The sequence below is a fragment of the Punica granatum genome, chromosome 3 (assembly GCF_007655135.1).
Source record: "Punica granatum isolate Tunisia-2019 chromosome 3, ASM765513v2, whole genome shotgun sequence".
Lineage (NCBI taxonomy): Eukaryota > Viridiplantae > Streptophyta > Magnoliopsida > Myrtales > Lythraceae > Punica > Punica granatum.
Window position 1 is genome coordinate 34,379,542 of NC_045129.1, and position 15,232 is coordinate 34,394,773.

General features: G+C 41.5%; 2 protein-coding genes across 8 annotated transcripts; one reads left to right on the forward strand and one right to left on the reverse strand.

Annotated features, from left to right (window-relative positions):
• Window positions 1-1,293: 1,293 nt before the first annotated feature.
• LOC116199594 (chaperonin 60 subunit beta 2, chloroplastic) lies at window positions 1,294-5,836 on the reverse strand. The gene is made up of 12 exons (XM_031530016.1): window positions 5,679-5,836; window positions 4,607-4,850; window positions 4,389-4,514; window positions 3,543-4,254; window positions 2,945-3,114; window positions 2,759-2,836; window positions 2,603-2,674; window positions 2,389-2,493; window positions 2,191-2,283; window positions 2,008-2,100; window positions 1,661-1,784; window positions 1,294-1,529 (listed from the first exon to the last, which is right to left on the reverse strand). Exons 2-12 carry the CDS (start codon window positions 4,838-4,840, stop codon window positions 1,516-1,518), a joined length of 1,821 nt encoding a protein of 606 aa, XP_031385876.1. The 5' UTR covers window positions 4,841-4,850; window positions 5,679-5,836; the 3' UTR covers window positions 1,294-1,515.
• Window positions 5,837-6,151: 315 nt separating this feature from the next.
• On the forward strand, window positions 6,152-14,787 carry LOC116199593 (subtilisin-like protease SBT3.18). Of its 7 annotated transcripts, none has more exons than XM_031530012.1 (13): window positions 6,152-6,280; window positions 6,405-7,599; window positions 8,359-8,410; window positions 10,208-10,288; window positions 10,566-10,657; window positions 10,959-11,056; window positions 11,186-11,341; window positions 11,578-12,248; window positions 12,600-12,667; window positions 12,772-13,020; window positions 13,336-13,453; window positions 13,532-13,718; window positions 13,974-14,787. In XM_031530012.1, exons 5-13 carry the CDS (start codon window positions 10,572-10,574, stop codon window positions 14,582-14,584), a joined length of 2,244 nt encoding a protein of 747 aa, XP_031385872.1. In that variant the 5' UTR covers window positions 6,152-6,280; window positions 6,405-7,599; window positions 8,359-8,410; window positions 10,208-10,288; window positions 10,566-10,571; the 3' UTR covers window positions 14,585-14,787. The 7 variants fall into 7 exon arrangements, with proteins under 7 accessions (XP_031385872.1, XP_031385871.1, XP_031385870.1 ...); XM_031530011.1 differs by adding an exon at window positions 8,908-9,065 and having other exon boundaries at window positions 6,176-7,599; XM_031530010.1 differs by adding an exon at window positions 8,908-9,065 and having other exon boundaries at window positions 6,176-8,410.
• The last annotated feature ends 445 nt before the right edge of the window (window positions 14,788-15,232 follow it).

Here is a 15,232-nt window from a genome sequence, read left to right on the forward strand (position 1 = left end):
ATGGTTCATCAAGCTTTCCAATATCATAGTGTAAAAAAATAAAACAAAATAAGTTAGTGGATTCACTTCATAGGTATATAATAACATATAAAGCGACTTTTTTTTTTTGCCTGAATAACATATATCACATCTGATAACGCTTTAAGCGCGACATCCATCTCATATTTACGATAACAACAGAACTTGTAAATTCTTTAAATTTAATTTGGACATAAGATAATTCTTTAAAATTGTAATTTTGATTCTTTACATCAAATAAGAGTTAATTTAACGATTCTTTCAAAATTCTTTTTGACTTGAAAAGATCCCAAGTCCTTGAAGATGTAGTCAAAACCCATTGACCAAACGGATCTTTTTTTCTGAACAAACGGCGGATGGCTGGGGTTTCACGAGTCATCATTAACTGCCGTAACGGGCTTAATTACTCCTTGGTTCACCCCTTCCTTTATCGACTCAATATTAATTATATTCATTAAATTTCGTATTCGAAAAACAAAAAAACAGAACATCGTATGTGTTTTGAAATCAAGATGCAAACGATTAATTTCAGTTAATAAGCTGTGAATATTAAAGACAAAAAATTGAAAAAGAGTTGAAAATTCAATCTCTTCTTGAATGGGAGCAGCACAATTTCTTCCCCTTCGAACTCAGATTAAGGTATTAAGTTCCTGGTGAGGGTTCTCGACAAGCCTTAGAAATTCATTATACCGGCCTGCTCTCTGCTAAGATATATGATGTTATGAAGATCAAATCGGGACGATAAACAGCGACACCGATTCATTTAGTCAATTGGATACGCCATGCCCCCCCGAGCCCAATCTAAGACCGACGGTCAAATAGTTCTCGTATCAGGCAGCTAGAACAAAAAGGAGGTGGAAAAGATCAACCCGGTTTCAAGTGGTGACACGATAACACGGTTTTCCAACTTGACAACATGGCAGGCAACCCTTCGAGTCCGAAACGAACATCCGACGTTTTTTTTACCGGGACGCGAACTCGCCTCGAATGCGAGGCACTGGAAAAAGTTTCACTTTGCAGATGCAGTAAACGCTTTACTGAAAAAATCAATCTTCAGGAAAAAGGAAGATTCCTTCCCTCTTGAGCCTTCCCTTCCTTGCCAAGTTGCCTATTTTTAGCGACGACGAACTTTTTCATGAACCGCGTTTCAGTTTTCCGTCACTTTCAACCTCAGAAGCTAAAAGGGGTTTCTGTCACTAAAACAAGTTTTCCGCGAATTATTGCAATGAATAGGAAATCCTTCTCGGAGAAGCATTCACAGGTCAGATAGCAATATGGGAAGTAAAAGATAACCTTGACCAAAGACTTGGAAAAATTCTCTTCGACTTTCGAAGAATATCCCGGTTCGTACATCTATTCGGAAATTTCGTTTGTATCCACTTAGGAAGAATTCCTGAGATCCAATAATCGGACCTCAGTCGCTAGATTTACAAAACTCGCCGCACGGCATCCATGGGATCAGGCCGCCTTATTCAGTCTCTTGATCGTTTGCTGAACTCAGTAGCCGTATCCTGATATAACAAAGAGCCGAGATCATGTGAGAGAATGTGTAAATAGAGATGAATGTCGTGAATATTCTTCTTTTTTTTTTTGGGATAAGTAAATGTCATGAATATTGTATGATGTGGGAAGTGCATGTGACCTGAATTGTCCATCGGGTTGCCTGCTGGAACAGGTTCGGGCTCCTTAATCTCCACGACGACACAGTCGGACATTAAGAAAGTTTTCGCTACTGAGGCTGCATGTTCCAGGCAGCATCTGACCACCTGTTAAATAAAAGAAAGGAAATTTCTTCGTCATTGGTGATCGGCAAGGGACCCACCAACACCTACACTGCTAAGTATTTTCGATCCTTTTCTACCACGGGCAGTGGCACAGCCGCACAGAGCGCAGAAGGCAAATTAAATGATAAAGAGGAAGGTGGAAAACAGTTGCCGAAACAAAAGAGATCCGAATTCAGTTCAAGGTCCAAGTTTATAGAAGACTCACCTTGGTAGGGTCGATAATTCCCACGGCCATTAGATCTTCGTAATTCCCAGTCGCGGCATTATAACCATATCTGAAGTTATCAATGGAGATAATCTGAAAGCAATAGAGCGATACGTTAACCAACTAATAAATCTTAAGGTATGATATCAGAGAGATTGGCACCAGCAACAAATCAGAATTCACCTTTTCACTGACAACGCTTCCATTGACACCGGCATTCTTGGCAATCAGTTTAAGAGGGTAACTTAGAGCTCTTTTCACAATGTCCGCTCCAACCTAACATTGATCGAGATAGTCAGGATCATCAGTCTCATACATTCAGATAAAGGTAAGTGGCGTTATCGTTCATAACAAAAAAAATCATCGTAAGCTGCTGACTACCTTCTCTTCGTCATTACTAAGCGTCTCCTTAATGGCATCAACCTTTGATGCAAGCCGTAGGAGAGTGCATCCGCCGCCTACAACAATACCCTCCTCAACTGCAGCCTGTTTATTGACATCAAGATCGTCAATATTGATTCAATTCCATCCGTTTTTACAAAATTATTACATCGAATACAGTTCAGAGGTTTAATTAGAATGCTCAAAATACTACCTTCGTTGCGTTAAGAGCATCCTCGACTCTCAACTTCTTCTCTTTTAGCTCAGTCTCAGTTTGCGCTCCAACCTTTCAAAATTCAAAAGTAAACCAGCATATAATAAAAAGAAGAGAAATAAAGACCATAAAATCTCCAGATAAAAGAATGTTTACCTGTATGACAGCAACACCACCAGAGAGTTTGGCGATTCTCTCGTTGAGTTTCTCCTTCTCATAGTCTTGCTCTGCTGCCTGCAATATATACAAGAACATTCACAAAAAATTTCAGAGGTTACTACCGGAATCATGCATGCTATGGAACTATTGCAAGAGTCCTCAGATCGAGAAAGAGAAAGAGACCTCTATGAGATTCCTAATCTGTGCAACCCTCTTGGTCACTGCTTCCTCAGTGCTTCCATCACCAACAATTGTCGTGATGTCTTTTGTAAGAACCACCTTAGAAGCGAGGCCAAGAACTTCGCTTCCCACTTTGTCCAGGGTCAGGCCCACTTCTTCTCTAATGACAGTCCCTGAATTCCAATGCAATCAATAAATCTGTCTGCAGAAACTTTCAAATAACATCTGCTTACAGCAAAGTTAATTAATCTGAATAGAAGACCCTTTCTCCCACAACCATGAGTCCTGGGCCCATGAATGCCTCCCAAGCTCATGGATCCAAGTAATCGTCTCTCACAACCCCAAGAGGTGGCTCAATAGAAATAGATGTGCATTGCGGCCGAACTTCATATGCATCGCTACACCTTTGTCAGCCACCAAACCTTGGGTCCAAGATTTTGTAATGTAGGAAGAAGTTTGTAGGGGATAAACAAAGGACACATATCGTGTATGGAAAAGCAATGTGTTGAGAAACTCAAGAAGTTTGCGAGGGCAACCGCTTCCCTCGAACCATTGGTGCAATACTTTAACTGAAGGTAGCCTGTGTTTCATAATCAGTTACCTCCAGTCAATACAGCAATGTCATCAAGGTACTGGCTCTTCCTCTCTCCAAACCCTGGAGCTTTGAGGGCTGCAATCTTCAGAGACCCTCTGAGCTTGTTCACCACAAGAGTTGCCAAAGCCTCCTGCTCGATATCCTCTGCGATTATCAAGACGGGGTACCCACCCCTGATGGCATCCTCGAGAACATTTATGAGATCTCTAGCATTTGTTATTTTCTTATCAACCAGAAGAAGCTTGCAGTTATCATACTCAACCACCATCTTCTCCGTGTCAGTCACAAAGTAGGGCGAAATGTAGCCTCGATCGAATTGCATTCCCTCGACTACGTAGAGACTATTCTCAGCACTCTTCCCCTCTTCAAGGGTCACGACTCCTTTCCGGCCCACTTTACCCAGAGCTTCAGCAATCATGTTGCCAACCTCGTAATTGTTTCCAGCACTCACCGCCGCCACATCAGCAAGCTCACTGTCCTCAACCTCCTTTGACATTGATTTGAGCTCAGACACAAGGGCTTTTGTAGTCTTCTCGATACCTCGGGTAATTAGGACAGGGTTTGCTCCAGCAGCCACAACCTTGACCCCTTCAGCAATGAAACCTTGTGCGAGGACCACTGATGTGGTGGTCCCATCACCAGCCAAGTCATTGGTCTTGGCTGCTGCTTGTCTCACGAGCTTGGCTCCAATGTTCTCTACTGGATCCTCTAGTTCAACCTAACATTCAAGAAACAATAATATTAAAAAAGAACAAATGTGAAATTGCTAGCAAACAATGATGACAACTCTTGGCTCAGGAACAAGTTAACATTGCTTAAGAAATGCTCTCTATGCCTATGAAAAAAATGTACCTCTTTTGCCACGGTAACACCATCATTTACAATTTTCGGCGAACCATACTTGCTCTCAAGAACAACATTCCTTCCTTTTGGACCGAGAGTGACCCCGACTAAATCTGCCAACTTGTTCACACCTGTCTGAGAAAAAGAACAGATTGCATAAATGCCTATAGATAACTTAACATTAGGTGAAGTACGAACTCAGAGATCTAAAGAGGCCTGAGACTCACTTGCAACTTCTTAATTGCTGACCCGTCCTTGTTGAAGTACAAATCCTTTGCCATGGCACAAATTTTAGAATCACGTGATTTTCTGAGATTAACACTCCGACTCCTCCCAAAGGAAGATGAAGAAATGGAAGAAAGAGAGGACAACTTCTCCAAGGAAACTGAGAGTTTCTTATCAGTGGCAGAAGGAGCCAAAAGAGAGCCAAGAGAAGACATGGCTGTGAAAGTTGATGCCATTCACTCCAAGCTGAAAAGACAGGCCAGAAGCAAAGACAATGTAAGCCAGAAAAAAAGAATTACTCCAGTATCAAGAGGAAACTTCAAACTTCAGAGAAATTTTAAGAAACTAAGTCGATCATGAGGAAAAAAATTCAGAATTATTCACATCAAGAGGGTAAAAATTTCGAGGCTATCGCGAGAACAAGGAACTACTTCGCAGGTGCATCTCTTGAGAGGATGCAGTATTGGGCAAGATTTTTGTAATATATTCATTGCCCACATATTAATTGTTCCAGTTCAATATAACTACAGCCCAAGCCTACAATCCAAGCCAACAACCTGAGCAAACTCGAGCAAACACTTCACTATGCGGAAAACCTTGCTGACCAACCCACATTCTCCTCTTAAAGACCATCCACTACATATCTTCGGGCACCCATGAATAATGATACTCAGGCCAATTCGTCAAAACCGCATTTCCCTGGTAGAAGTTCTCAAACCAATACCCAGTTTCCACATTCTTTTCTAACAAAACCCGGAAAGACAAGAAAAGACTACTCCACAAAAGTTCAACAAAAAGCAGTGAAAATAGAAACCAAAAACAGAAACTACTCAAATTGCTCAGAAACTCAATCAACTAAAGCCACCAAAAGCACCAAAGTTGCAGGCTTTTTGCAGTGTGGACTCGGAATAGAAAATGTAGAGCAAACCCAGATACAGGGTGAGCTCCATAAATATCGGGGAGCTCAATACTCTCGAATTAGTTCGAACAAAGTGACATAAATGGAGACACTCGAGAAGCAAACAGCACCGTAGTAGGCAGCAAGAAGAGGTTATCTAAACGGGGGGGTTTTACCTGGTGAAGACGGCGGGCGAATTGAGGACTAGGGTTTAGAGGGGTTTTGGATAAGGAGGCAGAGGCTGGTTCCCCCGGCGCTACTCAAGAAGAGTGAAATGGTGAGGATGACGATGCTGCTCTGTTCTTCGATTTATTATAGGAAAAAGGTCAAGCTCGCTCTCGGCTCGTTTGGTTTTTGTTTGGTGCGAAGGTTAGAACCAATCAGGGCCGTTGGATTCCGACCAGTGGGTGAACGTTCGAGGAACAATCTACAGCCTCTGTGTCTGGGTCCCTTTCAGTCTTTCTTCCCCTTTGGTTGGTTATCCGTTGCAACGCGCGCCATCACGCGCGGGACGGCGCGTGGGACCGACGAAATTAGAGAAAGTCCTCGTGTTTTGTTGGGCTTGGGCCGTCCAATGGGAATCTTCTCATTCCTAATTCCAGTGCTTGGGAATCTTGTCATTCCTAACCCCGGTGCGATATCGATAAAGATTCATTTGATGCATAAAAACCTTAGGACGGAGGGAGCCGGATCGGCGTGATCGTGCATTACCAACCTAGACCATAGAAATATGTCAGGACTTTTCGAGAATTCTATAATATCACTGAAAGAAAGAGAGGTTCAGTTGTTATTATCGTATGTTCATTTTCGCGTAGGGATATAACGTATGAGTTTGGTCGGAAGGTTTCGGTTTTAAGATCGTTTTACGCGGTCGGAATCATTCGCATAATTCGATTTTGTAGGTTCTCATTGAGTCCAGCTTCTTGACTCCTCGGGGGCCATAATTCTTCTTGCCATTGCCCCGTTTGGTTGAACTAGAATGTGACTTCTGACCGTACAGCGGGGAAAAGATGAAAGGCAGCTCACTTTTAAATGGGATCCAAACGAGACGAGAGACATCAGTCTCTTGGAATTGATTGGAAAGATTTTTGCGTTGTCTCTGCATCATTAATGTAGTGTTGGGTCAAGCCCGTGGAATCCTCAGACGACAATTCGTTGGTCGAGGGGGCCTAGCTCTTGGAATCCTGGTAGCAGGTCCTTGATCTGATCAAAAGCTGATTGCTTTACCTCAATAATTGTTCAAACCGGTCATGGATTTTGGCAGTGCCTGCCAAATGTTCGATGAAATTCGTAGCCGAAAATTTGCTGCAAGAACTTGTGCAAAAGCACCCTCAATTTTGAAAACCTTTTGAAGGTCAAAGTTCAAGAAATGATCCATCATTGGGTCCCAGACATCTGCAATTGTCTTCGGGAAGGAAACCCATTTGAGCATGTGCTCAACATAGTGCTCAAAACTCAAAAGAGGCATGACCGTGCTCAATCAGAAGATGCAGATGTGGCCCTACATCGTATAATGTCCTCAGGAGCTTTCCGTAGTGCCCACTGCCCAGTTATTCAGTGCAGCATGCCTGTCCGAGTAGGATGCTTATGTGCCTGTACATGTAAGTGATGGTACATGATCAGTAACCAAAAAGAAAATTGGTACGTGATCATGATGATGAAGAAAATGGCAACTCAATTGGCTGGAGGCTTCAGAATATGATTGAAGAACAGCTCAGTGTGTTCTTTAATCCTTTTTTTTTGGACTGGTAGCCTCTCTCTCTGCAGTAGTTCCATATATATCTCGATAATACTCTTATTCTCAGCAAGAAAGTTGCACATTTGCCTGTGATTACCTAGAAAAGGGATTGGACTGGGAAGTGGGAATTAGTTGGGCAACAATCTTGGAAAATGCAGGGCACAGTTACCTCATTTTGCCTCGCTGTTTTTTCTTGGTCATGAATGTTTCTTTGCTTATGGCCTTTTGGGAGCATGTCCCAGTATATACATTTTGCTAGTACTCTTATTTTTCAGCAAGTGTGATTACTGAGAAAAGGACAGACAACGATCTCAGAAAATGCAGGGGAGAATTGGCTCATTCGGCTCTGTTTTTCCTTGGTCAGTATGAATATTTCTTTATTTATGGCCCTTTTGGAAGTATTTGTTAATTCATCCATCCACTTGACTGCACAATCATACCACTGGGCTATGATTGATTTCTTACCCTTATAATGACTGTTGATAGACACACTATCTAAGACTCACGCACACAGAGATCAGAGATGGTGAATTAGAGAGTAATGCATCAATTATAGTATATCATTAGCTCCATTATTTGGGTTAATCTTAATAATACATGAACAAAAAAATCGAAATTAATTGCAGATCATACTATATACTGCATTACATATGAAGTACATCTCAGTGGTCCATAATGACTGTAGCTGCATGGAAATGTTCCTTCTCTTTTCCTTTTTTTCCCTCTTCTCTTTATTGTACATGTGGATCCCACCCCTTCAAAAGGAAGGGCATGGTAGTTTCTGTTCCATAATCATCAATTTTAAGCTCTAGCTGGGGCCAAAAAGTTTGACCTCTTCATCTTTTGGATTGGTTCTTCTAATGGGAATAATTGAATGGTAGCCTGAACTTTTGCTTTTTAAGATTAATATTTTTGTGGTCCATCGTTGAATCAATACAATTCCATGCAACTGATGTTACAGGAGATAGTTAATTTAATTCTGCGGTATGCATGCACTCGTGATTTAAATAATCATGGAAGAAGGAGTATGCTTAGACTTGAGAGGGGCATAAGACGGACCATCTTGGAGATATTTATGATTAGTTCCTAATATGTTTGCATGAGGTTCTTTCATGCAGATCCTTCATGTGGACTCAAGTGTGTGCAGTCGACCTTGAGATCTCGAGTGAGGTAACCAGTAAACACTTGAGAGAGTATCCTTCCTGAGGCATTTCCTGGTTATGCATGATGGGTTTCTAAAGAAACTTCATCCAAATATAAACCCTAGGGAGCAAGAGCTGCAGCTTTTACATACAACTCATACTGCACTGCAATTTGCTGGCTGATGATCTATATCTTGTCTGACTTTAGTCTGTATTGCCGTCACATTTTTCATTTCTACATGTTGCCTTCCCATGAAGGTTTCTTGAGTATCACAACTTTGTCAAGGCTAGTTAGGGTTCATTTTCAAGCTCGGGAGAACTGATACAGTGGCAATTAGAGACGTATAGATCAAAAGATGCTGTCCGTTACAGTATAGCAGCATATAGCAAAGCACGTTTTGACATTATAACACTAGAAACTCATTGATTAATTAGTCTTTTCATACAACTGTACTGCTCTTAGTTGGTGAAATTATCTCCAAACAATAATCTCTGAAAACTTTGAATCCCATGTGGCCCATACAGGGATGAATCCTTATCTGCAGCACTTGAAATTACTGCCTACCAAAGCAAGGTGTAGGTGCTTTATATCAATCAGACTTGGGAAATCATGGGGATGCAATTATATATAGAAATCTATGGCTGAAATCAGAAGCCTGTGGACAAAGCAATTAGCTCTTACAGTTAAGTGTTCATGAGCAAGGAAAGAGAGGTTCAATGGTGTGAAGTTTAAACTTGTTAAATTAGCGTAATCCGAAAGTGTGTCGTTTGGTTTTTGATGATAAACCGGAGATTACGCAAGACAGTTCGCTTGAATTATGCGCTGTTTGTTAGTGGAAATCTAAGCAAAATAGCTAGTCATCATTTCATAGATTGTACAAAGTTTTGCTTCTGTTTGTCAAATGAGTGCCTACATGTCTCTCTCTGTGTTGCTTGTGCTCATGTAGAATCCTATGAATTTCAAGTCTAACTCTGACCCAACTCTAACCATACCAAGGTCACTTGGGTTGATTTTTTATTTCTTTGATTTTCTTCCCTTGTACAGCTATGCTTCATAGGGCAATTGATGAAGGTGTTAGCATGGAAGAATTTACTAATCAATGGATGAGAATCATATTGATGAATAGCTGGTTAGAAGTTCATAAAATATGCTGCAAATGAGTTTGTAGTTTTAATAGAGATGAAGCATGCAAAACTGCAATGAACTTGTAGTCTAAACCTAGCTTAGTTATAGGAAATTCTTTTTTCCAATAGCAAGTTAAAGAGCAGCACCGATAGAGGTATTATCATTCTTAAGTCTCATGCTTCTAATTTTGTTTTCAAGACAGACTAACTTTTATGAGGGAAAAGGTGCTGTATGAATTAAGAATGATGATTCCTGATTTCCTTTTTGTATAGCTATGGCAGCACCCATGTGACAGTGTTGTATGTAAGTGTATAGTCGTCAGCTGTAATTCTATCCTAAGGTAATACTATGTACATAGGGACACATTGATATGAGAGAGGAGAGAGAGGGATAGAGGAAGGGAGGGACTCTTGGAGAGAATTACATATATTAGTAGTGGAGGAATCTTTTGTTTCAAGCGCATTTCGAGATTACAAACTTGAACTCGATCGTTGGTCGATTTCATCCAATTTTGGGAGGACGTCTGCCCTCAAAGCGAATCCTGTGATTCGTACACTATATTGTGTTTGTACATTAGGTTTGGTAGGAAAGAATAATAATGTGGAGAGTAGTTATATGTTAGATGTACGTTGCTTTTCTTTATTTATTTATTCATTTTTTGGGCTTTTGTTTAACAAATATTTGCTGTTGCTGTTGCAGCCTTTGAATGCACGCACACTATGACTTATCACAGAATTTCCTGTTTTGCCACCTTCTGCTGACCATAGACATCACTCACAGGTCAGCTCCCTTCAGTATTTAAATCTCCCAAACCACGGGGCTCTTCCATGAAGAGAAATGGCCTCTTACAGTAATACTTTTTGGTTCTCTTGGGGCCTACACTTTCTCTTAATATGTTTCTGTTTCATTAGCTCAACTTCCCCATCCGAGGTACTTGAATCTTATTGGCCAGAGCCGGTTCCTGAGCTAGTGTTAAGCTTTGGCTAATATTAAGGCTTTTTTACAGTACCTCTTTCTATTTATTTTTTTGTGTCTTTCTTCAATGTGTTATCCACAGGTTTACATGGTCTATATGGGACAGAGCCAAAACCTTGACACTGAACTGACCACAAAATCACACCACAGGCTTCTACTCAAAGTCTTTGGAAGGTATCCTCCCACTATTTAAACCTGCAACTCCACCTCCCTTTTGACATTTAAATTTTCGAGAAAGTTGCTCAATTAATTCCCTCCTGTAATTCTTACATCACATATGGTATGGAGAAATGAAAACGTGCAAGGATCTGGCATACAAAATGGTCAAGTTGTACCATATGATCCCTCTTGATCTTGTGTTCTTCCTATTGCACTATAATTGACCTCACCTGTTTTAAATCCACTGTCATTTATGCATCCATTTCAGTGTGCGTCCACATATTAGTTACATGTGAAATTTTCGTGCTATTCTCAGCGAAGAAGATGCAATGCAGTCCGTGCTATACTCCTACACATACAGTTTCTCGGGTTTTGCCGCGAAGCTTAACTCCACACAAGCAACCACCTTAGCCAGTAAATGAGCAACTACAATAATTTTTGCCCATTAATTAATATCATCATTTTATTGTTGTCATAAGTAAGTCTTCTTAATGGAATTAAGCATAAAAATAGCCCTGATAAATATCTATATCATGTACACAGAGATGCAAGGAGTAGTGTCGGTGTTTGAAAGCAGGATATTGGAGTTGCACACCACCAGAAGTTGGGACTTCATGGGTCTTACATTGGACAATGGCAGAGCCACACCAATGCAGCTTGCTTTTGGTGCCGATGTTATTGTTGGAATACTCGACTCAGGTTCGGTTTCTCCTTTTATTTTCCATGTTATAATTGATTCGTTGTAATATTGAGATAAGTGTGCACGTTAGTCCTTCCATAAATTAATTTATGTTTGCTCTACAAGTCAAATCCTGGACTACCTTTTGGTCCTCCTTTAGATTTTGCTCTTCTTTAAGGTCCTTAAAAGGTTATATTTCAATCATTCATCTTAGCTTATGCATTACACTTTATGATCACGTGCTGTACATGATAAGGTATATGGCCGGAATCTGAGAGTTTCCATGAGGAACACGGGATGGGCCCGATCCCATCATCTTGGAAGGGGGAATGCGAGGAAGGAGAAGATTTCAACCCTGCAACTGCATGTAATCGCAAGCTAATCGGGGCCCGTTATTATTTGACGGGCATTGAACAGCAGCTGGGTCCTCTCACTGCCGACTCTGAGTATCGTTCCCCCCGAGACCGGGTTGGTCATGGAACTCACACTGCCTCGACAGCTGTTGGCTCAATTGTGCGGAACGCGAACTTTCATGGTATTGGGCAGGGGACTGCCCGGGGTGGGGGCCCCAGGGCGCGGCTTGCTGTGTACAAGGTGTGTTGGAACCAGAAGGGTGTTGGGTTTTGCAGTGAGGCCGATATAATGGCAGGTTTTCATGATGCTTTGAAGGATGGGGTCCACATGATTTCGGCGTCCATCGGGAGGGCTCCACCGTTGCCGCCCTTCTTCAAGTCACATGCCGATATTGGGTCGTTTCATGCAATGCAGCTTGGGGTCACAGTGGTTTTCTCAGCCGGGAACGAAAACTCTGCACCTCATCCATCTCTGGTGCAGAATGTCTCCCCTTGGTCCATCTCTGTGGCTGCTTCCTCCATTGATCGGACTTTTCCGACTAAGATTGTGTTGGACGGCAACCTCACTTTCATGGTAATTTAAAAATCTCTTCCCAGAAAAAGCGGCAAAAAAGAAGCATGGTCCCTCTTTGTTCTCGCAAATCTTTCCAGTTTTCTATTTTCTCATCTTCCCTAAAGGCAGAAATATAGACTGAACTGCAATTTACAATACTCTTTTCATTCTTATTTTCACCATTTCTCTGTAGGAAAAGAATAGAAAATAATTTTGTGAACTGTCCAAATGAACCACAGAACTACATTTCCAAGTATGCATCTTCACACAAGCTCTTCGTCCTCGGAAAAATCTTCATAGCAAATTCTCTACATACGACTTGCTCTGCTAATATCACTAAAATATATAACAATCCTGCCTAATTTTCTACAGGGGGAGAGTTTAATCACCTCCCAGATAAATGGCATATTGGCAGATGCGGGCAGTTTTTTCCGAGATAGGTAGATGAATTTCTCAACTTCTTCCCTCTTGCTGACACTGTTTACTTTGGATCACATTCACAATTCACATTTACTTATGGATCGAGCTCTGATTCTGATAACAGGATATGCTCGCGTGATTATTATATCAATGTAAATGTATCAGCTTCTGGGAAGGTAGTCTTGTGCTTCTCGAATGTTGGATTGGTATCGAGCGATACAGCTATAGATGCTGTCCAGAACGCCAGTGGTTTGGCTCTGATTTTCGCTGAGCCGCTGGCCCGACAGATTCCTGATGTTGATGCTGTTCCCACAGTCCATGTTGATCTTCAGCAGGGGACTAGGATTAGGAACTACCTCGGCCTAGCGGGAAGGTAAAACCTATGCTTCTCAAACTTCCAATCGAAAGTCAGCTATATGAAAACCTGATAAGACCAATTGATTCAACAAGTTGAACTGAGAGCATGGGGCCTATATGCTTAGGAGGAATCTCTAAACGGGTGCAAAAACAGTGGAATGACTGTTATTCTCTTTGACAACTGATATTACAGTGAGTTAACACAAATTCTCGAGTCTAATCAGAAGGTGATAAAATGTGTGGAATCAATATTTAGTCATTCATCATCCTAGTTGAAATTGTTAATGACATTCCTGACGATTACTGAATGTTGTGGACTGTGATTCCGAAGGCGACCCGTATCCATTCAGATCATACCAGGCAAAGGAGTCATTGGGAAGTCACCGGCACCTGCTGTTGCCTACTTCTCTTGCAGGGGCCCAAGCTCCCTTTCTCCTGATATTCTGAAGGCAAGTTTCCCGGATTAAGTTTCACAAATGTTCGCGATTGACAATTAGCTATTAATACCAACTTGTCTTGCTTAACAGCCTGATATAACTGCACCCGGAGTGAACATCTTAGCAGCGTGGCCTTCCAATTACTCATCAAAAATGTGGAATTTCCTCTCGGGAACATCCATGTCTTGCCCTCATGTGGCAGGAGTGGCTGCCCTAATCAAGTCGATCCACCCTGACTGGTCCCCTGCCGCCATCAGATCCGCTCTCATGACAACAGGTAAGGTCAGTTTCAATGCAAGTTTGGACCAAGATGACACCCGGAATTAAACCAAGTTAATCACAACCGCTGATTGGTTGCTGTCAATTAAAACCTGCGGTTGATCAGGCTAGATGAAGTCCTTTCAGACATCCTTTTAAGCAAGGATTTTCGGTTTTCCCCAGTTCAGTGATTGTTATTTGTGTCACAACTGGCAGCATAAGAGTTATATGGATTCTCCGGTACATAATCTCTGGTTTGTCTTCTATTTCACAGCATACATGGAGGACACTGCTTCTGAAGTCATACTAGCAGGAGGTTCGACAAAGGCCTCGGATCCATTCGATGTTGGTGCGGGCCATTTGAACCCGATCAAAGCAATGGATCCAGGCCTAGTCTATGACATGAAGACAAGGGACTACATCATCTTTCTTTGCAACATGGGCTACACCCAGAATCAGATAAGCCTAATGGTCCGGCCAGGGACCGACACCACCTGCCCACATTACTTCACCAGCACCTCCAACTTGAATTACCCGGCAATCACAGTATCCAATCTCCAGACCACAACCGCGGTCAAGAGAACTGTCCGCAACGTTGGTAGGAACCGGAACACTTTGTACTATCCCAAAATCATCAAACCCAATGGGGTAGACGTCTATATATGGCCAAAAGTTCTGGCATTCGAGTGGTTCAAGGACGAGATTACATATTACGTGACGCTCAAACCGAGGAAAATATCTCAGGGGAGGTATGATTTCGGAGAGATTGTATGGTCGGATAGGTACCACAACGTCAGGATTCCACTGGCCGTGTGCGTGAACATCACTGATGGTGTTATTACGGGCTCTACCGTATCTCACTCGGATGCCGGTCTGCAGTCTTGAATGCACACCTAAATATATCTTTATATTCTACGCTAATTTTCGAATTTCATGCTGTATGGTTGTGGTTTATTTTTGGGCGAAAGTTGAGCAACGACATGCTCATATAAGAACGTTTTAAATTTTCTTGTATATGGTATTTTCCGAGTCCAATCGTCTTGGAAATGGAATCTTAAATAAGAACTTTCCTTTTCTTTTTTTGTTCATGAACTTGCCCGATAGATTTATGGCTGGAATCAATCAAATCAAATATATAATCTATTACAGATAAAACTATTCGATTATTTGTGAAAAATCAAAATCAATATCAATCAATATACTTGTAAAGGCTAATCAGATAGTTATATAGAAATAAAGCATTGGAGCGGAACATTTGTTTGTCGTCGAGAAAAGCAGGAATAGTTATCAGCTTCCCAGAAGGGATGGAAGATTCTTGAAGAGAAATTAAGATGGTAATTCTTCCAAAAACAAAAAGTAATTTTGCTTGGTAATTCTTTAAAAAAACAAAATCTCCTTTCTATCTTCCCTGACTGCCCCCATAGTTTTTGTTTCTTTCACCTCTGGCCCGGTTATTTTATAAACTTAAAAAAAAAAAAAGTATAGTATGATTCTGCTAGAGGGGACAGTGGTAACTCGTCGCCTGCCATTACC